This window comes from Capra hircus, chromosome 10 (assembly GCF_001704415.2).
Source record: "Capra hircus breed San Clemente chromosome 10, ASM170441v1, whole genome shotgun sequence".
NCBI classification, from domain to species: Eukaryota; Metazoa; Chordata; class Mammalia; order Artiodactyla; family Bovidae; genus Capra; species Capra hircus.
This window is the reverse complement of record NC_030817.1, coordinates 19,969,913-19,996,593: the sequence shown is the minus strand read 5'-3', so window position 1 is coordinate 19,996,593 and position 26,681 is coordinate 19,969,913. Positions and strand designations below refer to the sequence as shown.

The 26,681-nt window shown below is 41.1% G+C and overlaps 1 protein-coding gene across 6 annotated transcripts in view; it reads left to right on the top strand.

The window, feature by feature from the left end:
* Positions 1–26,681, top strand: part of SIPA1L1 (signal induced proliferation associated 1 like 1) — a 383,207-nt gene that overhangs the window by 223,396 nt on the left and 133,130 nt on the right. For 5 of the 6 annotated variants that reach the window (XM_018054010.1, XM_005686032.3, XM_005686031.3 and 2 more), the window contains exon 4: positions 20,414–22,214. In XM_018054010.1, coding sequence (XP_017909499.1) covers positions 20,717–22,214 — 1,498 coding nt within the window. In that variant the 5' untranslated portion in view covers positions 20,414–20,716. Of the gene's footprint in view, positions 1–19,172; positions 19,790–20,413; positions 22,215–26,681 lie in introns of those variants that run through there. The other variant, XM_013967264.2, reaches the window with a different exon arrangement.

The following is a 26,681-nucleotide window of genomic DNA, read 5'->3' as shown; positions in this document are numbered from 1 at the left end:
TCAGTAGCGCATGCTCCTTTTCCGCTCAACTGCTCTTTCCAAGCTCTGCATCCAGTTCCATCCTATTTTGCCTGCCAGGCTCAGCTCATCTGTTTGCTTGGTGCAGCCTGCCCTAACTCCACAGCAAATCTTAGGTACTTGTCCTCTCTACCTTTACTGCCCTCTGTGTGTTTCTAGTTACTTTCGTCTTACAATGCACCATGATTTTTAGTCTCTGACATACAGTCGGTGCTCAATAAATATTGCTATCTGTGTACTCTTTTCATTCCCTTCTTCTTCCTTAATACTATTTTCTTTGATAACTTATAGTGTCTTTGCACTTTTTTCTTCTCTATACTCCAGACCCACTTTTCTGTGGTTTCATGTGAATAAATGATTTAATTTTTATGAGTCTTTTTTAAAAATACACAGGCCTGCTTTGTTCCAACACATACTCTGCATAGAAATACAAGCAGTATTTCTTCCTCTTCCTTGTTGTCACCAGTTCTTGTCTTTAGTTTCCCTGTTCTCCTCCTCACCCCTCTCTCCACTCAATGTAGTCGTTTAACTCTAAAATAAGTACTAGTTAACTTTCACAGGTTTCTATCCCTACTATTCTATGCTTTAGTTCTTCAGTTAAAGGCACCATTTTTATTGTTTTCCTTTCATTCCCTCAATCATACCCTCTATCTCTCACTATTTAGAAAGAGTATTTAGATTTCACATTAGCAGATCTGTAAAAATGAAAATTTGTGGAACAGAATGTGGAGAAATGGGCTGTCTCTGGGAGAACATTGATTCTTTGCTACTTGTTTGTAATTTCTCTTTTGGAGTTTCTACCTGAAAATTTTCGTTTTTATCCTGGCGTCTTTCACTTTCCCAGTAACCCTACTGTCTTTCATTTTTATTTCTTTGACAGTTTTGCTTTCATTTTATTTCTCAGTTTTCGTTTCAGTTGTACCACACAACTTTCTCAGTTGGATCAGGATGTTATTTTTGTCTGTTCTCTTACTAATTCACTAGATATTGGAGACCTAGTCTTAAAGGAGACTTTCTGAAGTCATTTTCTTTGTGTGCTCTTAGGTAGAAAGATCCCTGAATACAGTTTTGGGAAGACAGTGGGTAGGCCTGCCTTATGGTTTTACTGAAGGTTCCATCATTCATTTATTTCGTAACCAAATCCAAATTAACAGCATTTTTAAAATGCTCTTGAAAATAAAACCCATCTTTTTTTCCTACTAAAATCATGCTATAGGGAGTATAAGAACACCCTAAAGAGACTTCTTGCCATTTGTTTTAGTGAATATGGTAGACTGGGGGGATGGGGTGGGTAGAGCCCTTTAGGTTGTCATTTAATTGCTATCTGACTCTTTTGTGACCCCATGGACTGTAGCCCGTGAAGCTCCTTTGTCAATGGGATTTCCCAGGCAAGAATACTGGAGTGGGTTGCCATTTCATTCTCCAGGAAATCTTCCCAACCCAGGAATCAAACCCAAGTCTTCCTGCTTTGCAGGCAGATTCTTACTGCTGAGCCATCATTGCCCAAATAAATTACCACATATGGTAAGATTTATTTCTCCTTTAATTATTCTGGCATATTTTCATGACTTTCTAACTAATCTGTCACTGCTGCTGCTGCTGCTAAGTCACTTCAGTCGTGTCTGACTCTGTGTGACCCCATAGACGGCAGCCCACCAGGCTCCCCCGTCCCTGGGATTCTCCAGGCAGGAACACTGGAGTGGATTGCCATTTCCTTCTCCAATGCGTGAAGGTGAAGTCGCTCAGTCGTGTCGGACTCTTCACGACCCCATGGACCACAGCCTACTAGGCTCCTCTGTCCATGTGATTTTCCAGGCCAGAGTACTGGAGTGGGGTGCCATCGCCTTCTCCAGTCTGTCATTACTTTTAATAAAAATTATGGAGTGTATATATTTTCTTGCATATTACTTCCAAAATCATATGTGGTTTTTTTTAATTACTATGGAACATATTTATAAAGGAGAAAAACCTTCCTTCCAAAAAATCAACCATTTTTATTTTTCCAAAGTCCTTATCCTTTTGCAAAGAATATAGCCTTCAAAAAGTGAACTTGTTACATCTTAAAATTAAGCCGTATTAACTACTATCCAACTCAATAAGGAAAAAAAGGGAAAAGTTATTTTGCCAATGATATGATTGTGTAACTAAAAAAATTAGAATCATTGAACTTTTATTAATGCTAATAAGGGTTCAGTAAGATTACTGGATATGAAATACATTTTTAAAATCTATGGCTTTTTAATACACTAGTAACAATATATTAGATAAGGTGATTACATGAATGATCCTAGTCAGAATAATAAAATATTAAAATGTACCTCAAATAATTGTAACAAAAGATATGCAATGACTTTATGGATTAATAGATTTTAAAGAAGATCTAAATAAAGAGGCTCTATATATGTTACTGAATGAGAAGACTCAATACTATAAAGAATTTAAAGTTCTCTAAATTACTTGATGAATTTGATGTAGTTCAAAATGGAACAAAGCAGCGAAACCAAGAGAGTTTGCCGTGGAACATGACAGAATGATTCTAAAATTAGTTGAAGGAGTAGAATTAACGGGGTCAGTAGGATTTATTATAATGCTAATATTTGGATTGGTAGTGAATTGGCATACAGATAGAGAATAGACCATTCAAACAGAAAAGAGACTTTACAAAGAGACCTTTCTGTCTTTGTGGTATTGATGAACCTCTGCAAGGCAGCAGTGGAGACAGGCGTAGAGAACAGACTTAGGGACACAGTGGGGGCTGGAGAAGGTGGGATGAATTGAAAGAGGAGCACTGAAGCATATACATTACCATATTAAAATTAGACAACCAGTGGGAATTTGCTGAATGACGCAGGGGGCTCAAAGCCAGTGTTCCGTGACAACCTAGACAGGCAGGATGGGACGGTAGGTGGGAGGGAGTTTTAAGAGGGAAGGTATGTGTGTATACCCGTGGCTGATTCACGTTGACGTATGGCAGAAACCAACACAGCACTGTAAAGCAATCATCCTCCAAGTAAAAGTAAATACATTAAAAAAAAACAGAGACCTTCATGTTAAAAAATTTAAATGCATGTATAAGAAAGTATGGCTTCCTGGGTGGGTACGCAGTAAAGAATCCACCTGCCGATGTAAGGGAGATACAGGAGATGCGGGTTCCATCCCTGGGTCAGGAAGATCCACTGGAGTAAGAAATGGCAACCCACTCTAGCATTCTTGCCTTGAGAATCCCATGGATAGAGGAACCTGGTGGGCTATAGTCCATAGATTCGCAGAGTCAAACATGACTGAGCAATTGAACGTGTGTGTGCACAGACACGCACACACAAGAAAGTATACCTTAAATAAAGGTAAAAGACAAGCTTTAGAATGAGGATGCTTTCAGACGTGTATGTCTCATGAAGGATTAATATCCACAGTATGTAATGTGTGCATGCGTGTATCTGTGTGCTTAGTTATGTCTGACTCTTTGCGACCCCATGAACTAGACAGCCCACCAGGCTTCTCCGTCCATGGGATTTCCCAGGCAAGAATACTGGAGTGGATTGCCATTTCCTACTCAGTTCAGTTCAGTCGCTCAGTCGTGTCCAACTCTTTGAGACCCCATGAATTGCAGCACACCAGGCCTCCCTGTCCATCACCAACTCATGGAGTTCACTCAAACTCACTTCCATCGAGTCGGTGATGCCATCCAGACATCTCATCCTCTGTCATCCCCTTCTCCTCCTGCCCCCAGTCCCTCCCAGCATCAGAGTCTTTTCCAATGAGTCACCTCTTTGCATGAGGTAGCCAACGTACTGGAGTTTCAGCTTCAGCATCATTCCTTCCAAAGGACACCCAGGACTGATCTCCTTTAGAATGGACTGGTTGGATCTCCTTACAGTCCAAGGGACTCTCAAGAGTCTTCTCCAACACCACAGTTCAAAAGCATCAATTCTTCAGCGCTCAGCTTTCTTCATAGTCCAACTCTCACATCCATACATGACCACTGGAAAAACCATAGCCTTGACTAGACAGACCTTTGTTGGCAAAGTAATATCTCTGCTTTTGAATATGCATTATCTAGGTTGGTCATAACTTTTCTTCTAAGGAGTAAGCATCTTTTAATTTCATGGCTGCAGTCACCATCTGTAGTGATTTTGGAACCCCAAAAAATAAAATCTGACACTGTTTCCACATCTATTTCCCATGAAGTGATGGATGTAATGAAATCCTACAAATCAGCAACAAGACAGAGATCTATCAGAAAAATGGGCAAAACATAAGTAGGTAAGACCAATATGAATTTGTTTATTTAGGTTGTATTTATTTATTTATGGCTGTGCTGGGTCTTTGTTCCATTGCAGGCTTTTCTTTCATTGTGCAGAGGAGGGGCATTGTCCAGTCACAGCGTGCAGGCTTCTCATTGTGGTAGCTTGTCCCATGGCAGAGGCTCTAGGGCCCACGGGCCTCAGCGGTTGAGGCACATGGACTCAGCAGTTGTGGCTCCCAGGCTCCAGAAGACAGGCTCAACAGTTGGGCATGTGGGATTTTCCCAGGCCAGGGATCAAACCCATGTCTCCGGCACCGATAGGTGTAGTCTTCACCAGTGAGCCACCAGGATGAATTTAAATTGTTATAATAGTGATCAGGGAAATGCCAGTGGAAGAGGAGCAACAGGATAACACTGGATGTGATCCTGCTGATAATTTAAAGGTGAAAATGTGGCAGCAAACGTTGTTTTACGTGTGACTGTTGGACTATAAAATTGTTACAGCCACTTTGGAGAGTAGTTTGATAGTATCCAGTAATGTTGAAAAACCACTACAGTCTAAGGTTTCAGCAGTTCCCATTCTAGAGTTCTCTAGAGAGCCTTTAACCCATGTTCACAAAGAAGATGTGAAAGGAATGGCCTCTGTAACAGCAAGAATCTGAAAGTAACCTAGGTTTCAGTCAACAAACCCAAGTATGTACACAGAGTGTAAAGCATACAAAAGTTGTTATAAAGGATCTATATCTTTTCGTAGCACCATGATGAATAAATCTGGAAGACTATTTTGTTTGAAAAAATCAAAGTTGTGAAAGGATGTGTTCCCAATGGTATCATCTGCTTAGATTTCATAAATATATGAATACTTGAGGGAAGGGTGCCTTACATCTTTCAGAGAGAAGTTGCCCTGGAGAGACTGAGAGGAGAATGGGATTGAAAGTTGATATTTTAGCTACATTTATAGACCATCTTATTTCTTTGTAAGATGAAGCAAATTTGGCAGAATCTTAACATTTGTTAAATCCGGATGAGCAGTACTCATTCCCCTTTGGGAGGGGAAGAATCTAACTGCAGCATGTATTTAACTGGGGGCTGCAATGCTATTAGCCTGAACTGGAAACTGTCAATTATGAAATATTTCCCAAACCCTCTGCCAGTGTTACTGAAAGAATAGAAAAAGATACGAACATGCAAGGTCAAATGTGAGCTGCAGAAATAGGAGCCGATTAGCATTATCTACATTGTTTTGGTCAGCAGAGAGAGAGAGGTGTATTGAAACTGAGTAACGTGGAGAGAGCTGCAGGTGAAGACCTTTCCAGAGGAATTCTACAAAAATTGAACCCGTTACAATCCCAGGGTTAGAGCCTCCAAGTAGCTGGTAAGATTGCACTTGGAGGTAGAGCTGGTTGTAGGTATGTAGTCAGGTCCCTTCCATAAACTGTTGTAATTGTAAAGACTTTGGAAACAGGAGAAATTATTCAAAACTTTTTGGCTGAGCTTGGTTCCCAGAGTGCTGGAAGCCAGGCGGAAAATGGAACCATTCTTCTGTAGAGAGAGTGAAGCGCATTCTAAAAATGACTTGTAAGTAGTAGCATCTTTGGGTCCCCCCAGTATAGGGGGAAAACCGTCTGTCTGATTTCAGTAGAAAAGGAATTTTTGGAAATAGTATTTAGTAACTTGCTGAATCACTTGGAAGGCTATATAACTAGGTTTGGGAAATGGGTAAGCACAAGGGAAGCCAAGTGGCCAAGACGATGCTCAGATCACTCTAGAAGGCGGAGGGGTGCTGCCCCCGAGAATGGCGTGTCCAGCTTTGCTTCATCACCACCAGCGCTTTCATGAGGGTGCCAGTGCATTGTGGCTGCCACTGACGCCACCAGCTTTCATGTAAATGGATTCACAGCCTCCTCGCTCTCTGCAGACACTGCCTTTCAATTCAGAGTCCAGGGTGTGCATATCTCATTGGCCGAGAGGCAAGTTATGTTTGTACCCTGTCTGTAAGAATGACTTGATTAATTGCAGTATAGCACTTCTGAGCTTCTGTTGTGGAAGGCAGACTTGGCATAAGGCAAGGAATTTCCCTGGATATAGGAGAAGATTACTCAGATGCTGCTGCTGCTGCTGCTGCTGCTAAGTCACTTCAGTCGTGTCTGACTCTGTGCGACCCCATAGACGTCAGCCCACCAGGCTCCCCCATCCCTGGGATTCTCCAGGCAAGAACACTGGAGTGGGTTGCCATTGCCTTCTCCAATGCATGGAAGTGAAAAGTGAAAGTCAAGTCGCTCAGTCGTGTCCCACTGTTAGCGACCCTGTGGACTGCAGCCTACCAGGCTCCTCTGCCCATGGGATTTTCCAGGCAAGAACACTGGAGTGGGGTGCCATCACCTTCTCCGACTCAGATGCTAGGCAGGCATAATTATAGTTCCCCTTATGTCCAGTTTCCCCAGGTGAACCTGGGTCCCCATCCAGTCCGCTCCAGGAAGGTCTGCTTAGTAGTCACCAGGCCCTGCCCTCACACAGACCGTAAATGTAAAAGGATAGCCAGTGATAGCAGATAGGAGACAGAGCCTTCCACGTGAGGACTAAGCTCACAACAAACAGAGGAAAAGGCAATTGGGGAAATACAGACAATGAATATGAAAAGAACACTTTAAAATTAGTCTAACGTTAGCAGGGGTGAGACAACGTATCATAGTCATTAAACAGGTTTTTTTTTTTAAAACAGAAGAAATAGAGGACACAAATTTTTTTCAAATTTGAGTCCAAAAATCAATATGAAAAGTTAAATAGTCTTGTTGGAAAATGAAGTTAAAAACTTACCAAAGTACCTAAATGAAAAGAAATGGGGCAGAGTGTGAGAGAAAAGATAAACTGTTGAGAAAGTACAGTATCCTTTAAGTAGAATATTTACAAAATGAAAGCAAAAAAGAAAGAAAAGAAATTATTACACATCAAATAATAAGATTTCACTTCACTGAAAGAGATGTGTTTTAATACTGAAAAGGCCTGTTGGATATCCAATACAAGGACTATAAAAGGACTTGCTTTCCAAAGGCCACTCCAGTATTGAAAAGATGATCCTAAAAAATCACTGGAAAAGAGATTGTATAAAAGATCAGGAATCAGAATATCATTGGACTTTTCAATTCCAACAGTTGAAGCTGGAAGTTAATGAAATAATACCTTAAAAATTCTAATGGTAAACATTTTACTGTCTAGAATTTTGTTGTTGCTTAGTTGATAAGTTGTGTCTGACTCTTTGCAGCCCCATCGACTGCACCATGCCAGGCTTCCCTGTCCTTCACCATCTCCTGGAGTTTGCTCAGACTGATGTCTGTTGAGTTGGTGAGGCCATCCAACCATCTCATCCTCTGTCACCCGCTTCTCCTCCTGCCCTCAATCTTTCCAAGCATCAGGGTCTTTTCCAGTGAGTCAGCGCTTCGCATCAGGTAGTCAGAGTATTGGAGCTTCAGCATCAGTCCTTCCAAGGAATGTTCAGGGTTGATTTCCTCTAGGATTGACTGATTTGAACTCCTTGCAGTCCAAGGGACTCTGAAGAGTCTTCTCCAACACCAGAGTTCAAAAGTATCAGTTCTTCAGTGCTCAGCTTTCTTTATGGTGCAACTCTCAGATCTGTACATGACTACCAAACCACCAGTCATATTAAGGCTGGACATGCCAGGACACAAAACTCCTAACACTTAAGTACTTCTTAGGCAGTTGCTGAATGAGGATAGGGTCCATCAAAATGAGCGAGTAGAGAAGGTAATGAGATCTGGGAAGCATGGAATTCATCCCAAGAGAGGAGAGAGGGAACTGTCAGGACGATGATGGTGATGGTATGTTTCTGGAGATGCCCGAGCAGTAGCCCTAGAGATCAGCAGGGCTGGAGTGGAGTGTGAAGATGGAGAACTCTAGGAGGGTCTAGATACAAACATGCAAGGTCTCCAGCTCTAGGAGGGTCTCCAGGAAAGAGACGTGGAATCGATAGGGCACTTGTGGCTTTTGACCATGTGAGAAACAGTTATGAGAAGAAGGGGGTTTTTCTTAGTTTTTGTTTTTTGGCGGATGGTGTGGTTTTGTTTTGTTTTGTTTCTTGTTGAGTTTTGAAAGAACTAAGGGTAGGTATATAGAAACTAAGCAAATGGAAAAAAAGAAAAAAAAGCCATCATTAACTCCAGGAAAAACAAAGTAAGCAATTGAGCAAACATAGCTATAGTGAAGTAAATACTGGTGTATAAGTGTGATATAACTATGATACACACATAAACACATATTCATCTCTACATGCATGTTTACATAATATAGAGCAAGGGAAGGGGGAGCACACTTTCTGGAAGCATGCTTATTTCTCATCTTCCAAAACAGAGCTCCAACAGAGAATATCTAATGTCAGTTAATCAAGAAATAGCACCTGAGTCTGTGATTTAGGAACATGGAGACACTGGAGGAAGTGGTACTATAAATTGAAAGTGATTGCTCTTAGGGGTAAAGACGATGGAGGACTACGGTTTGGTTTTTGTTTTTACCTTAAATGCCTGAAGTTCTGTTTGCCTATAACTAGTATGTGTATTACTTTGTTTAAAATGTAAGTGAAAAAATACTAAGTAAATAGTGTAGTAGTAACTAGGTAGCACAGGTTTTCCTTCTTACAGAGGGTAAAGTCACTTCGTGGTTTTTGCTGTACCACTTGTTTTCCTGTATCTTTAAGCCTCTATTGAAGGCTTAGATACATAAAGTTAAATAAGGTGCAGTCCCTGGCTTGAGATACTTGTGGCTTAGGGGGTGTTGTATCAGGAAACTTCAAAAAAAACAGCAGGATGTTCTCTGGGGACCAAAGATATGGGGGGAGTGTTGGGGAGTTTAAGAGGAAGAGTGGATGCTCGTAGCTCCCAGGAATGGGAAATACCTGGGGCTTGTGGAAGGAACAAAGGTTAGAGAGGCTGGTATGAGTGTGAGGAGGAGTCCTGAGTACAGCAGAGGAATATCTCTTAAGATGCTGAGCAGCAAATCCATTTGCAGATGTTAAAAGAGACGTTACAGAGCCCTGCAATATGACTGTTCCCTGGTTTACTCACCGTTTTTTCTTTTCCTGAAAGGGTTCTACCAGTTTCCATTGTTTCTAGCAACACAAGGACATCTCTTAACTGTAGCTCCAATAACAGTGGGAGGATGCACATTCCTAGAATTTTTCCTAATAGGTATGAAATGATGCAGTGTTGTTTTGATTTCTATGTCTTTTGTAGCTTATTATAACCCATGATGATTATAACACTAGTTAGGCTCTTTTCATGTAATTGTGCTCTGTTAAGAGATTTTTTTGTTTTACTCCAACATATTCTTTCTTTTAAGCCTGCTTTTATGATAGTTTTGTCTAAAAAATCCTTCGAAATCAGTTGTTTTGTCAAAAAAACTTCAAACTGACAGTCCTTTGATTTTTTTTTTTTAATTGCTAACAGAGCTGGTATTAGAAAGGTGAGTGCAGAGTGAAATCATACTTTCATTAAAGTAGAGGATCCCTCTCTTGATTTTTAATCATCCATAAATTACCTGCAGTCCTCTCAAGGGATACTGTTTAAAAAACAAAAGGGTAACATGTCAGGGGATGGGACAGAGTGTGAACAACTTCCTGGAAGAGATGATACCCAAATGCAACCTTGATGGAGGAGAGAGTTAAAACAGCACACAGAGGGACGGGTAAGCCCAAGAAAAGAAAGAATTGTGTCCAGTTGTGTTTCAGCAGAAGTTGCGACTTGGTTTCTCCCGAAGGCATTCAAGGTGTATTCAAATACTTACCCTTTTACTGGAGCTGCAGGTTCACAGAGTGCAGAGAGGCTGCACTGTTAACCACGAAGTTCCAAAATGCCTTTGGAAATTTAGAGGGAAGTTATTGTGACGTTTTGAGCAAGAGAGTAGTGTGTTGGGCTTGCCTGCATGCACTTTAGAAACAATCCTGCATAGGCAAAGTGATCACATTTTAAAGTGTTATAACGCAGACATACAGGACTACATTTTCAGATTAAATTTATCGTGTCGAGCTAGGGGATTATATTTCACTTTGCCACAAAAATGAAAAAGGGTGGCCAAGAAACAAAAAAAGACTTCTGCCACAAAGTTTTATCTTTGAACATTTGGTCAGTTTGCATTTTACTGAGCTTTTTTTTTTAAGTTTGTCAATGAACATTTAAGTGATAAAGTTAATAGGTTTGTGAGTAAACTCTCATTTAGAAATCAGGGGGTTTTAAGTTTGGAGGCAGAAGTAAAAATAATTTTATTTGAATGTTTTATATATAAAGTGTGTGTAGATCTGTGTATGTACATAATTACTAAAACATTACTAAAATTTTTAAATAATTAGAGAAAAAAATTTACGTAGTTAAAATGAAGCTTGGAGGATTGTGGTGTGCATTGAATTAAAGTTACTTCATTCGCTCTTGCCTTAATTTTTGTTGACTAGTTGCCAGAAACATTTGTAGAGGGCTCCTATTTTCAGAACCAGGATCAGTACATAACAGATTGAAAATGTGTCAGCTGTGAAGGGATTCATCCAGTACTTTATGTCAGGTTGGCAGGGGAGGTCCTCTGCCTCTCCTGAGCGGAAGTAGATTCTTTCGCTCTTGTTTTCTGAACAAGTACTGGAGTAAGTCTCCTCGGCAGTGAGCTGCTCCCTGGGCTGCTTCCCTTCTCCCCTTCTTCTTCTTCAATGCTTGTCTTAGTGTGTGTGCTCCCAGCACCCACACGGAGTCTGGAAGAATTCATAAACTTTTAGGAGTGGCTGCCTTTGGGGTTGGGATTGGGATGTCTTGAAGGAAGACATGTTTTTTTCACTTTTTCAGCACCATTTCAGTTCTTTATTTTTTTTTAAACAAGCATATGCATTTATTTAAAAAAAAAAACTTTGAAAAGAGGGGGCAGCAAAGAGGAGACTTCTGTATGGGAGAAGAATTATTTGAGGGTGAAACAGAAACATTAGTTTGACCATCATTAATTTGGTGACAGCTTTTAACCTCTGGTTTCTCTTGTCTTTCCCATGCATGCTGTGGTGAACACCCTCCTTCTGTTTTCCTGTGGATTAATTTCCTTGCTACAATTATTAATAGCAAATTCTGTCGTGCATCAGTATTTCATGTGATTGTGCCTTATCTCATTCTAACTGATTCGCTTCTTTTAAGAGATTTGCTCATTTTTATGGTTATTTTTCATGCACTTTGATGAGGAATGGATTGAAAGGAGGAAGGTCAAACTGCTGTTATTTTTCATTCACTACTGCTGTGAAGGTTAATCTTTAGACAGAATGATGAAGCTGAAATCTTTATTAAATTTCAGTGGTGTGAGGTTTTTTTTTTTGTTTTGTCTTCCTTAACACAGTATTTATGAGCTAACCATAATTACATTTTAGATTACAATATAAATTCTGTTAATGTACCAAGTAATTTCTAGTTCATCTTAGCTGGGAGCATGTGGCTTTTGTTGCAAAAAATTCCATTTCAAGGATACTGAGCTTAGGTGCTTTGGAGATAAGGATTGGATGGCTCTCTGTCCTCCAGAACCTAATATCCACTTGGGGAGAAAAAGCCCAACCATGTGTAGAGTTAATTGCAGAAAGTAGTATTAACAGCAGGAGAGGCATTTTAATAAGAGGGTGGATGCTTTGGTGCCAGGAGCAGGGCTTAGGGGTCAGACCCAGCAGTGACCCAGTCTCTTATGAGCAGCCCTGGATGGTGGTGGATGATACCTGCCTGCAGAGGGATGTGGGGAGTAAGCCAGGTAGTTAGCGCACAGTAGCTAGTACAGATGGATGCTCAGATGTAGTTACAGCTGGTGGCAGGAGATTATTGAAAAAGCAAGTTCTGGAAGGACAGCCCAGTATAGCAACCAGGGCAGAAGTCAGGGCACGGAGACCTGACTGCACACATGGGCTCTGCCGTGGTGGACTTAACAGTTTCTGGCCCTGAGATGCCTTGTGTGGAAAATGAAAGGATCAGACAAGCTATTCATTCTCATAACTCACAATTCTAGGTGCTGAATGTAAGGTCAAGAGGGACACCCTCGATTCAGCTTCAGCCATTGTGGAGCTTTATAAAAAGGTGCTGGTTTGTGGAGGGCAGACCTGTTCCTGCTCTTAGAAAGAAACCAGAGCAGGTGCCGCTTAAGTCTGAACTCCAGGCCCAATTCAGATGGCAACGGGGTTGCAGTTGAGGGACCTCTGAAGGCGCGTGGAAGGCAAGTGACCTGACTGCTGCAGCACTTTTTCCCCCACTGGGTGTTGAGATTCATGTCTGGATTGGACTTCAGAAGTAATACTCAGGCTATAAATGGAGGCTTTTTTTCTTTTATAATGTGTTTTCAAAGTAGTTTTTCTGCTGTAATTCCTCTAACTGCCAGCTCAGATTTATTAGAGAGAGAGCCCTCCACGTTTTCATGTCAGCGTGCTTTCCCTCTCTGAAAGGGAGATGTTCGCCTCCCGGGGGGCTTATGAGGACTCAGCGGAGGCTCACGGGTCACGGAGTGGACAGGATGGCAGAGTCCTGTGCTCTCTGAGCACCGTGGGGAGAGAGTTTATCCTTAGAAGTAAGCATAGAGTGAAGCAGACGAATAACCCACCAGCAACTGTATTTAAGGAAACACTAAGGCAAGGTGGACTGATTTTGTGTTTTAATTTTTTCCTTTTAAGCTCTCTGTCCTTGGGTGTGATATTTTAAAATCCGCTAAGTGAAACATGGTTACTGGTGAAACTGTGGTTAACAGTGATTAGGGTATTAGGGTTGTGCTTAGAAGGAACTTTCTGCTCACCCATTGTTCTTAGTGGTGAAGAATCTGCCTGCCAGTGCAGGAGACCCAGGAGACGTGGGTTCGATCCCTGTGCTGGGAGAATGCCCCTGGAGTAGGAAATGGCAATCCATTGCAGTATGCTTGCTTGGAAAATTCCACGGACAGAGGAGACTGCAGGGCTACGGTCCGTGGGTCACAAAGCATCGGACACGACTGAGCACACACACAGACACCCGTTGTTCTCACTGATGGGACTTTATCTGCTTTTTCTGTGTCTCAAATGCACTTTCCTAAATTCTTTTTGGATTTTAAATACTCAAGTGAGAAAACCTTGATGTCTTTGACAAAGCTAGTTGTGACATTCTGTCTTACTGAACCCTCTGGTCCTCTTCCAGTTACATTATAGGGACTTGAGGGTGGAAGTGTTCCCTCTTTGCTTTCTCTTTTGATAGTGACTGGCTTATGTAGAACACCAATAGCTGGTGCTCCCATAGCCCATATTGGCAGCCTGAAAAGCTGTCCTTACTGATGCAGATCCTCAGCTGCGGTTCGTCATATGTGGATCAGAGGCAATTTTCACGGCTTATCTAGTTTAAATCTAGCTTAATGCAGTTTAGACTGTCTCTTTCCCTCCTGCCTTCAGAGAAAGTCAATAGATTCTTCCTTTCCGGGTTAAATATACAGTTTCCTCGAGCCATCGATACCTCAGGACAATATGATAATACTCTCCAGAGTGTTGGTCTGCAGTCCGAATGGTGACCTTCTTCCAGTTTAGCCTGAATGTCTGCAGGAGGAGGGTTGGAAGGTCAAAAGCTGAGAAGCATGGAGTAGGGAAAGGCTATCCACTCCGTTATTCTGACCTGGAGAATTTCATGGACTGTCTAGTCCATGGGGTTGCAAAGAGTCTGACATGACTGGGAGCAACTTTCACTTCACTCATGTGTACGTGGGAAAGTAGAGGTATTCCAGGAAAGGGCAGCAAGTGATGACGATTCAGTCTGTGCTTTGTTTAGGCAGCCTCACCTGATTACCCAGGACACTGCAACCTTGCAAAAGGGTGAAATGGAGACTCTTGGGTAGGAGGGGGCTTTTGTGTCAATACTAAATATAAAGAAAGCGTTAAATACACACAAAAAAATGAGGAATGCAAGCAATTGTATTAATCTTCTGTATGGAGTAATTATTTAAATCTAGTAAATACTGCTAGATCTTATAATCTTCAGTACTTTCTATTTTATGTAGCCCTCCTTTGATTCCATTTTAATCAGAGGATTTAGCAGAAGATCATCTTATTGGAAGGACTTGACATCTGTTGCATTTTGACTTGTTTGATGATTTGAATGGTTTGAGGTTTTACATGGTGCTGTATTTAATGATTAGTATTCAAGTGTGAGTTCATCATACAACATTCTCAGATAGTTTATTGTTTTTAGTAACAGAATGAGTTGTTTTTTTTCTTCTAAACTTTTTCTTCTGTTACAGAAGTTATGCATGCTCATTTTAGAAAATAGATAATATAGTTAAATACTTTAAAAAGGAATTATTTACAATCTGTCTATAGACAAGTATTATAACTCCCTTGGTGAATTTCCTTTGGGTTGTTTATATACCTATACGTAACTAAAAAGTAACTAAATTTATAGTGTATAAACCATTTAGTTTGTATCCTGAGTTCTGAAACTGGGCTTGTTTGTCCTCAGTTGCATTCAATAGAATGCACAATATAAAAATATTCTTAAAAAAATAAGTCCATGGTCAAATCAGTTAAGAAATATCTAGTTTAATAGTTGTGTTGGGTTTTTTTTTTTCAACTGTATATTTCTGTATTATCAAATCCTAATGCAGGTGATGATGTGTCCCTTCCTTATTTAATTATGGAACCCTTTTTTATGAATTAATAACTTGAAGGATTTGAAACACAATTTAGGGAAAGTTGAGAAGCCTTTCTTCCCGAATAGTAGACATTTATTGGTTGTCTCTCTGCTCCTTGTCCATTTCTTATATCCCCCTTCCCCAGATCCTACTTGGTAATTAGATGATCAGTACTAGATCACAATTTGCAGGATTGATGAGTAACTTTCTAATAGATTTTAAATGAATATTAATGGACAAATTATTTTTTTTAAAAACACTCAGCTCCTTCATGGATCTAGTCTGCTCTCTTAATACCCTGGGTGCCAGCCACAGAATCTGCATGCCCCTGATGAGCTCTGATTTCTTTTCCTTGAAAGTATTCATTTCAGTTCAGTCGCTCAGTCGTGTCTGACTCTTTGCAACCTCATGAACTGCAGCGCGCCAGGCCTCCCTGTCCATCACCAACTCCCGGAGTTTACCCAAACTCATGTCCATTGAGTCGGTGATGCCAACCAGCCATCTCATCCTCTGTCGTCCCCTTCTCCTCCCGCCCTCAAGTATTCATTTGCTGTACCTCAAATGCTATTTGTCCTCTAATAATTCTGGTATGGTTACCTTTCTATTTACTACATTTTACCTTTTACCTCTTTACTTTAAGCTCCTCCCGATAAGCTCCTCCTCTTGGCATTATATTAATTGCTTATTGCCTGAGTTTTCTCATATTCAAATATAAGATAAATGTTCACATTTATTTCTGTTATCCTTTATTTTGCCAGCTGTTGAATCATTTTCTTACCCATCAGTAATTCTTACCATGTGTCTGGCTCCAAACCTTTTAAATTTTATTAAAAAAATATTTTTTTTCAAATCCTTATATTTTATCATCCCTCTTCTGCCGTCAAGCTTGCTGCCGAATTTTCATGTTGTTTCCTTCACCTGCAGCTACACAAAGTATGTTCAAGTCTTACTAGACCTATGAAATGTAACCTTCTTCGTCAAACTTTTTGCTTGGAGGGTAGTTGGGAGGCAAATGTTATTCTTTCTTTTGCTCCTTACTCTGTCAAAACAAGCACATTTTAAATTGTTTTCTTATCTCTAAACTCAAATGTAAATTCATCTGTTTAGGTATGTTTTGTATCTATAACTTCTTTATTCACTTTGGTAATTTGAGGGCAAATTATTTGAATCTACTTTGTCTCCATCAGTGTTGTCTTTTTTAGATAGTGAACATTTGGAGAGCAGGAACTAGACTTATCAACTCATCTCTTCCCAATCCTTCCTGATTTTTGTTGAGGAGATAAAACGGAAATGAAAGATGGGGGAAATTCCAATCTAAAAAGTTAAATGCTGATTCATAAAGCTTAAATTATCCAGGACATTGCATGGGGATGTTTGTACATGTTTCAAGGCTGATTTGAAAGAGACGTCCCTTCTATCTGAGATGTTACTTTTATGTAATGTGGCTGTAATTCAGGAAAGCGAAGAAGGGAAGTAAAGGAAATCATTGGCTTTATTTGGTTATCGTAGCTAATCTAATGTCCAAACACTGTGATGTAATATTTCTGTTTTAAAATAGTTTCCTGTTATATTCTAAAGAATATTTATGGATATTTTAAGTCTGTGTATATAGCTTAATAAACTATTTACAGTGACACTTTATAAATATTCACATTGTTTATCTGTGTAATCTCAGGATATTTGTATAGTTATTCCTCATCAAAATTTCTTCTATTGCCTGGAATCATTGAGAGTTGGCCCTGTATCTGAGGCTGTGTCAGTTAAGGGACCTACCAACACCCCATTTTGAAATACAGAGGTAATTGATAGAGAATGCTACATCTTTTCATGGGCTTTCCAGGTTGCTCAGTGGTTAAAAAAATCTGCCTGCCAGTTCAAGAGATGCAAGTTCCATCCCTGGGTCAAGAAGATCCCCTGGAGGAGGAAATGACAACCTACTCCAGTATTCTTCCCTGGAAAATCCCATGGACAGGGAAGCTTGGCAGGCCGCAGTCTGTAGGGTCCCAAAGAGTTGGACACAACGAAGCATGCACACTGCATCTTTTTAGTGAATGTACCATATCGTACTGTAGATTATTTCAGAGCAGGAGCTGTAAGTGGTTGTTAGTTTTTTGTTTTCTTTCCTTCCCACATCTTCTTGTGTAACCTTTAAACTATTTTTATGCCCTTGGCACCAAGAAAGTTTCCCATGTTGTTCTTTTCCTTTGGTTCCTCCAATTATTTATTGTTCTCACTTCCTTATCACTCATTTATTTCTTGGAAAAACTTTATTTTTCTGCTTAATAATTCATGTTGAAATGGATAAATAAGGAAGATATCAAATGAGCACTTGCATATATTTTACCTGTAATTTAAGGGAAAGGGTCATGAGAAGAGATTTGGAGATAACTGCATAGAGGTAATATATTTAAAGCTGTGGGTATCTATGACATCTCCAGACAGTACTGGCTACCATGCAGCTATCTCTCCCAAGCAGTTTCCTAATTCTGCTTCATTCAGTTGCACAGGCAACTGATCCAGCTAAGTCAACACCCTGGTTTCCAGAGTAATATTTTTACTCCAGTATCCCCAGACCTGCGATCTCATCCTAATGCACTCGGTGCTCAAATGCATCCTAATACTAACACCCTTTACAGCACATTCAAAAACTCTAGTAAGAGAAGTAAGCCGAGGGTACCACCCTGGAATCACTTGCTTTTAAATGGAGCCACCAGTGATCCTGAGGAGGGAGCCAAAAGAAAGAGGCAAAAGAAAGCGGAAATTAAGAGGAATGTGTTCATCATGAAGGCCTAGAGAAGACAGCATTTCAGGAGAGAGAGGGGTCAAGAATGTAAAGGTTGTTGAGCGTGTGGGCACTCTCCCCTATGTGCCCATGTATATTTTGAAATTAAAAGACAACACAGAGTTATCATAATCAAGATGTAGTAGGAGTCTTGGCAGGTTTTTTTAGTTACAAAGAAGTATATCTCTGTAAGAGTTTAAAGTAATTTTATCTATTTTTGGTTGTGCCGAGTCTTCCTTGATAAGAGCACTTTTCTCTAGTTGCAGCGAGGGGGGCCCACTCTGGTTTCCGGAGGGCTTCTCATTGCATTGGCTTCTCCTGTTGTGGAGCCTGGGCTTTAAAGCGCACGGGCTTCAGGAGTTGTAGCACGGGGGCTCAGTATTCGGCTTCCACGCTCCAGGTCGCTGGCTCAATCATCGTGGCACACAGACTGAGCTGTTCCACGGCATGTAGGATCGTCTCAGACCAGGGATCGAACCTGTGTCTCCTGCATTGGCAGGCGGATTCTTTACTGCTGAGCCACCAGGGAAGCCCACTTGTGTAAGATTTTTAAAAACCTGTTAAAAAGACCCAGGAAGCATATGCGATGCTTCTGAACAGGAGTCCTGTAGTAGTGACCACCAAGAGCAGGCATTTCCAAGTCAGCGTTACTTACTGTGTTTTAGTGCTGACCTACAACTTCACAGATACTAAAACAAGACAGTCCTGCAGTCAGCTCTGTTCTAAGGGAAGTGAAATGTGGCACGAATGAGTCTTTACCCTGGGGGATTGGTGCACTGGCCTTTTAGAGAATGTCAGTTCTGGGAACGATAGGTGATTTATTTGGATTTCTGTGTAAGTTTGTGAGAGACATTGAAAACATCTGATTTTCATAAGAATCTATTGAGAATTATTTTGTATGTCAGTATATTCTTTCTTTGAAAGCTGTCTCACTGAAATAAACAGCTTCTTTTTTCCCTAGTTACAAAATAGCTCATAAATTGTGGTTTGGGGCTGTCAAAAGACTTTTTTTTTTCTTTCTTTGAGATGGGCTAGTGTTTACTTTGCATTTTGGTTCAGTTGCCCAGTTTCCTTCCATTTTATAAGGAGCACTTCTTGAACCTTGGCTGTGTCCACATGGTCTCTTTCAGACGCAACAGTTAGCACATTATTCCACTTGAAGGTTTACAGTTCAAGAGGAGCCTGGACAGTTCCCAGATATACAGTCACATTATAGCAATCTGACGGTAGAAGTATCTAGAGAGGTCGAAAGTCAGGTTTCATTGGGTAGCGGTGTGAAACCCTTATCCCTTTCACAAAAGATGGTGAAGAGGAGCCAGAGGGAAAACAATTGGCGCTTTTGTGTGGGGCTGGTCTAGGCAGCCGTGCGAGCCCAGCTGGAGCTCGTTTGGCCCTATGTTCCGCAGGCGGCGTGCATTTTTGAAACACCCCTAAATGTTCCAGCCTTTAAATAGCAGCGAGTCTTCTAAAATGATGCTGCAGAGCGCAGGAGAAATTAAAGCGGCTGCCTGGGAGGCAGGAAGCCGACTAGCGAGATGCTTAATTATCGTGGAAGTAAGTGCTTGTTGCTGGGGAGCGGAGCGCAGCGAGCCCGGGTCGGCCTGGGTGTCAGCCGTGATTTGTAGACAATGCGGCCCCGGCAGCGCAGTGCTGGATCAGCAGCATCTTTGCAAACATGCATTTGGCAGGGATTTAAAGGCCACCTCTTGTGTCATTTGTGGAGCCTTGGAAAAGGGTCCTCTGCCTTTATTTTCAGGATGTACGCAACCATGCAGGATTTTGTGCTCAGAATTTGTGCCTCTTGCCTCCTGATTGACGAGCTCCTGAGGAAGTTGGTTTTCTTTGCCCGTCACCTGGAAGGATGTTAGCAGTTCTCTGTCGTCAACTGGGCGCTATGGAAAGGTCTGCCCACAGCAGCTTTTGGTTTCTGCTGTCTTCATAAATTAGCACCGAAGGGTGGAGTGGATTGCAATGCGTAAGGAAATGCAGGCATTTTGCTAATTAGTGAAACGTTGGTAGCTTTAAGGGTAGATAGAAGGAAAGAGAGCTCGGGAAGAGGTGGTGGAAAATGCTGGATGCATTCTGAAATTCTGCTCTTTGGGGTAAGTAAGAAACTAGAGGGAGTTACAGAAGCATGCTAATGGGTAGAATGGCTTGGAGAAAACCGTGTTTATTTTCTCTCTATTGTATTTGCTCTTGCCAACTCTGTTAAGCCTCTGCAAAGAAACAGAAAACTAAGTTTGAATTTTAAAATACAGAAGAGGTTAAAAAGTAAGTGTTGTGACATATTCAGTAACATGATTTTTCAATTTTTAGTCTTGTTAAAAAGCTGTATGTTGCTCTAATTATCGAACTCTGCTGGTTATGCCGTGAACTTCCGGCCAGCACAGCGGTTCCTGATACTCTACATTGTTAGAGGTCACTGGAGTCTGTTCGTGGTCTGTACTTGGGCTAATGTCCTGGAACAAGATCCCTCACCACCTTCTAATGATATGAAACAGTTCAATTAAGCTGAAGTATTCATAGTCTTTTAAAATATATGTAATTTAAATGATGGATATTGTTAAATGCTTTCAAATCTGCTTTACTAAAAATATGGGTTGTAAACTGTGAGTCACAATCTGTTAGTGAATCTTTTATTTGGATGTGTCTGGTTTTGGCAATTGCATATTTATTTTTAGATGTATTTATTAAATGCTAATCCAAATTGTCCTTCTCTCTTTTAGAGAAAGCATGGGATTATGGCAGTCACAGAGTCCCAGTAATACAAGTTCCATTCAGTTCTTTCTGAAAGACAGCCATCTATCAAAGTAAAGCAAAGGAACTCTTGTGGATTATAATGCTCTAAAGATCTGGATTTTCAGAGATTTGAAAATAAGGAGTTATTTTAACCTTTTAAATGAAAAAGATTAAGATCTCGTGCAACTGCTGTATTTTCTGGAAGCCATTCTCCAAAAGGGAAGTGCACATTTAAAACTTAGGTATGATGGTCCTTTCTGTGGGGATTTAAGTCAGATTGCTTCTGCATCATGACCAGCCTGAAACGGTCACAGACAGAGAGGCCGGTTGCCACTGAAAGGGCGTCCGTTGTGGGTGCAGATGGCACCCCCAAAGTCCACACAGATGACTTCTACATGCGACGTTTCAGGTCCCAGAATGGCAGCTTAGGGTCATCTGTCATGGCCCCCGTAGGGCCCCCCCGAAGTGAAGGTTCTCACCATATAACTTCGACCCCCGGAGTCCCAAAGATGGGAGTTCGGGCAAGGATTGCGGATTGGCCCCCCAGAAAGGAAAACGTAAAAGAATCTAGCCGTTCAAGCCAGGAAATAGAAACCTCAAGTTGCCTTGAGAGCATGTCCTCCAAAAGCAGTCCTGTGAGTCAGGGAAGTTCTGTAAGCCTCAATTCCAGTGACTCAGCCATGTTAAAAAGCATACAGAACACGCTGAAGAACAAGACGCGGCCATCGGAGAACATGGACTCCAGATTTCTCATGCCGGAAGCCTACCCCAGCTCCCCCAGGAAGGCTCTGCGCCGGATACGGCAGCGCAGCAACAGCGACATCACCATAAGTGAACTTGACGTGGATAGCTTTGATGAATGTATCTCGCCCACCTACAAGGCGGGGCCATCGCTGCACAGGGAATACGGTAGCACATCCTCAATCGATAAGCAGGGAACGTCCGGAGAAAGCTTCTTTGACTTGTTAAAGGGCTACAAAGACGACAAGTCTGATCGAGGTCCCACTCCGACCAAGCTCAGTGACTTTCTCATCGCCGGTGGGGGCAAGGGTTCTGGTTTCTCCTTGGATGTTATAGACGGGCCCATCTCACAGAGGGAGAACCTCAGGCTCTTTAAGGAAAGGGAAAAACCACTCAAGCGGCGCTCCAAGTCGGAAACCGGAGACTCGTCCATTTTTCGTAAATTACGCAATGCCAAAGGTGAGGAACTTGGGAAGTCGTCGGATCTCGAAGATAACCGATCGGAAGACTCTGTCAGGCCCTGGACATGCCCGAAGTGCTTTGCCCACTACGATGTCCAGAGTATCTTATTTGACTTGAACGAGGCGATTATGAACAGGCACAATGTGATTAAGAGGAGAAACACCACCACAGGCGCTTCGGCAGCTGCGGCGGCATCCTTGGTCTCGGGGCCTTTGTCTCACTCCGCCAGCTTCAGCTCCCCAATGGGCAGCACAGAGGACCTGAATTCCAAGGGAAGCCTCAGCATGGACCAGGGAGATGATAAAAGCAATGAGCTGGTGATGAGCTGTCCGTATTTTCGGAATGAGATTGGTGGAGAAGGGGAAAGGAAGATCAGCCTGTCCAAATCAAATTCTGGTTCCTTTAGTGGATGTGAAAGTGCCTCCTTTGAGTCTACGCTCAGTTCCCATTGTACAAACGCAGGCGTGGCAGTACTTGAAGTGCCCAAGGAAAACTTGGTGTTACACCTGGATCGGGTGAAAAGATACATTGTAGAACACGTGGATCTCGGCGCCTACTATTACCGGAAGTTCTTCTATCAGAAGGGTGAGTAGAGATCTTTAATTTTCTTTTGCCATGCTTTCTGAAAAGGAGTACTGTCTGTCAGGTTTTATAAGGCAGTGTGATGTAAGATTTGCATGAATGCCTTCTCTTGATGGTGAAAGAGTTAGCTGTTGGCTGCAGTGTATTTTCGTTTGCATCTTGGGAGTTACTTTTTCCTTTTAGATATATTAAATATCTTGAATACAGAATATTAATGTTTTTAAGTAAAAAGCCTTTGATTCAGTGGATGAAATTGTAACGTTTATGTAGAAGACTTGCTATGTCACCTTTAGGGATAAATGTCACATAAAGTTAAAAATATTTTAAATACAGCTTTTAAAGGGTTTCAAAAGCAGTCTTAATGCTGGTTTTTTATTTGTTCAGTACTTTTACAATTGGTACCGGGTCATTTCTTTTCTCCCTCAATGTTCTCATCACTAAATGACAATTATAATACATTCCCATTCATTTCACAGGTATTTTAGTGAGAATTTTATTATTTGACAAAAATCTCAGAGTTGGGAATCAAACCTTGGTCTTCTAGATTTGAGTATAAAAGGCACTGGAGTGAGAGGTACCATTAACATGTTGATGACCTCTTTTTCTGCTTTGGGGGGAAACATATCTATATTGTTGGATTGTACTGTATATATACAGTTTTATCTCATGCTTTTAAGAAAACTCTGTGAATTCACTGACAGGTAGTTTAAATGAACTCTTAGGAGCTTTCTAATAGTGTTTTTGAGCAGCATTATTAATTGAAGAATGAGTTTGTCATTCAAGTACCTGAGCTAGGAGACAAGATGCTCACCGAGAAAGAACGCACACCCGTGGTCCACAAGCTAGCTCAGTAATCTCTGCGTTGAGACCAAGTGAGAGGCCCCCTGTATACAAGCTACTAGAGTGGCCTTTCAATTCCCCACCTACTGTTTAGGGGTTTTGAGTCCTTTTGAGATTTATTCTTCCAAAGGAAGTTTGATTTCTAGTACTTTATTCTAGTGCTCTTGTTGTATGACATTGCTAACTTTAAAATCAAATTTATTGTAAGGTTATTGCATGATCGGCCATATTCACAAGGGTTTATTGACCAAAGGAGCCTTGTCTCAGTGCTTAGCATCCACGTCTCTTAAACATCTATGGCAAAGGTCCTGGAACTAATATGATAATGAAAATCCTGACTTCATTGGTCAGCCATCTTTATTTTCTCAGAAAACTTTGTGGAGTTCAGATTTTAGAAATCACTTCTTTCTTATTCTGTCCTTAAGGCTACAGAGTATTTTGACCTTGCCTTCTTGGTATTTGGGGCCAGATAAATTCTTTGTTGGTTATATTCTATAGTCTTACGCATTCTGGGATATAAGATGTTTCGCAGTGTCCCTGACCTCTACATCCCAGATGCCGATAGGTACCCCAACTTGTGATGACCTAAAATGTCTCTGTTTGGATACTGCCAGATGTCCTCTAGGAAATTGCCCCTTGCTGAAAATCCCTGTTTTACTGAGCCTGGAGAAGTTTTCCACAGGTGTTTGTGAGCTGTCTGTAGAGGAAGCCATCTTCCTAAAGAACTGACATTCCAACACAGGAGACAACATGTTACTTATAATCTTACATAGGTATTAATAGTAGTTGGCTCTTTTCCCTAGTTCAGTTCAATCACTTAGTCATGTCTGACTCTTTGCGACCCCATGAACGCTAGGCCTCCCTGTCCATCACCAACTGCTGGAGCCTACCCAAACCCATGTCCATTGAGTCGGTGATGCCATCCAGCCATCTCATCCTCTGTTGTCCCCTTCTCCTCCTGCCCCCAATCCCTCCCAGCATCGGGGTTTTTTCAAATGAGTCAGCTCTTTGCATCAGGTGGCCAAAGTATTGGAGTCTTCCGGGTGAACACCCAGGACTAATCTGCTTTAGGATGGACTGGTTGGATCTCCTTGCAGTCCAAAGGACTCTCAGGAGTCTTCTCCAGCACCACAGTTGAAACACATCAATTCTTCGGTGCTCAGCTTTCTTTATAGTCCAACTCTCACATCCATACATGACTACTGGAAAATCCATAGCCTAGACTAGACGGACCTTTGTGGACAAAGTAATGTCGCTGCTTTTTACTATGCTGTCTAGGTTGGTCATAACTTTGCTTCCAAGGAGTAAGTGTCTTTTAATTTCATGGCTGCAATCACCATCTGCAGTGATTTTGGAGCCCAGAAAAATAAAGTCTGACACTGTTTCCACTGCTTCCCCATCTATTTGCCATGAAGTGATGGGGCCAGATGCCATGATCTTCGTTTTCTGAATGTTGAGCTTTAAGCCAACTTTTTCACTCTCCTCTTTCACTTTCATCAAGAGGCTTTTTAGTTCCTCTTCACTTTCTGCCATAAGGATGGTGTCATCCGCATATCTGAGGTTATTGATATTTCACCAGGCAATCTTGATTCCAGCTTGTGCTTCCTCTAGCCCAGCGTTTCTCATGATGTACTCTGCATAAGCAGGGTGACAATATACAGCCTTGACGTACTCCTTTTCCTATTTGGAACCAGTCTGTTGTTTCATGTCCAGTTCTAACTGTTGCTTCCTGACCTGCATATAGGTTTCTCAAGAGGCAGGTCAGGTGGTCTGGTATTCATCTCTTTCAGAATTTTCCACAGTTGATTGTGATCCACACAGTCAAAGGCTTTGGCATAGTCAATCAAGCAGAAATAGATGTTTTTCTGGAACTCTCTTGCTTTTTCCATGATCCAGCAGATGTTGGCAATTTGATCTCTGGTTCCTTTGCCTTTTCTAAAACCAGCTTGAACATCTGGAAGTTCACGGTTCACGTATTGCTGAAGCCTGGCTTGGAGAATTTTGAGCATTACTTTACTAGCGTGTGCAATGAGTGCAATTGCGTGGAAGTTTGAGCATTCTTTGGCATTGCCTTTCTTTGGGATTGGAATGAAAACTGACCTTTTCTACTCCTGTGGCCACTGCTGAGTTTTCCAAATTTGCTGACATATTGAGTGCAACACTTTCACAGCATCATCTTTCAGGATTTGAAATAGCTCAACTGGAATTCCATCACCTCCACTAGCTTTGTTCGTAGTGATGCTTCCTAAGGCCCACTTGACTTCACATTCCAGGATGTCTGGCTCTAGGTAATATAATCACATTAATGATGAACATTTTGAACACTTACTGTGTACTAGAAACTTACCATGTGGTCTCCATGCCCCCTATGGTATAGATATAATTATTGAAGGCATTTTCCAGATGAGAAAACTGGGGTTTGCGTGGCTGGTTTCAGTGGTTAAGCTGTCACTGAAGTTAATAGTATTTGAGCCAGGATTTCACATTTGGGGTGTCCGACCAGAGTCATGTTCTTGACGGCTTTGCTCTGCTCTCTACTATATTAAACTAAAGGAAGGCGAATGTTTTTATCTTTAAATCGGTAGAATTTTGTTCAAAGTACTTAGTCTTTCAAAAGTAAGCAACAAAAATTTGAACACCTGTATTCCACAGTAATCCAGTCTAGGTCATAACACTTCATAAATTTAAGAGCAACTAATTCAAAGAAATTTCTTCTTTAAACCCTCTTTCTATTTATAGACAGACCATACCCTCTTAGCTAACATAATTGGAACTGTTTAGTTGAAAAAATCACTAAGATAGGGAGTCTTGCAAAAGTATACGTACTCAAAATATCTTATTTTCACTAAACTGTGTAATAATAATAAATATATATTTGCTAAATTTTGGTGAGGCCAAGGGTGCTTCTTTGACACTGATTCTGCTATTTTGAATTCTACATTGAATGAACAGTGTAAACATAGACAGTAGCAAAACACTCTGAATCTTACAGAATCTTAGATTTAAAATTTTTTTCTCCTTTTTTTTATAGGTCTTGCCCACATCTAATCCAATAGCTTTCCTTTTAATGACTTGCTTTTATGAAGTCTTTCCAAAGCCTTCAATTTAGTTTTTAATAAGAAACAAGATTTATCTCTTGTGCTCATATTCCATCAACTTTCATAATATTTAATTAAATTTCGTAATTACAGTAACAAGTCCACTGGCATAAACTGGTTTGGGAAGACACAGTTTGACTCTTAGTCAGCATGGAGTCCGGCTGGTGGGAGCAGAAAGTGTGTGTGGCTCCAGATATTGCCTGCTAGAGCCATTGGGCATTTATCATCAGGTTTACAGAGGAAACGCAGAACAATAGGTAATACATGAAACTGGTACAGCAAGGCAGTGTCAGAGGCACCTGCTGTGTGTTCTTGGGCCATACAAACTTTCAGATCAGGTAGAAACTTTGTTACAAAGAAGATACAACAGATTGTGGATCTGAATAACTTGAAGTGGAAATTAACCCCCGTAAACTATAACTGTGTATTATAAACTTTATGTAGTATCTGTACTTTTTGTAAAATTTTAGTGAAGTATAGTTGATTTGCGAAGTATTAATTTCTGCTGTGCAGAAAAGTGAATCGTTTACAC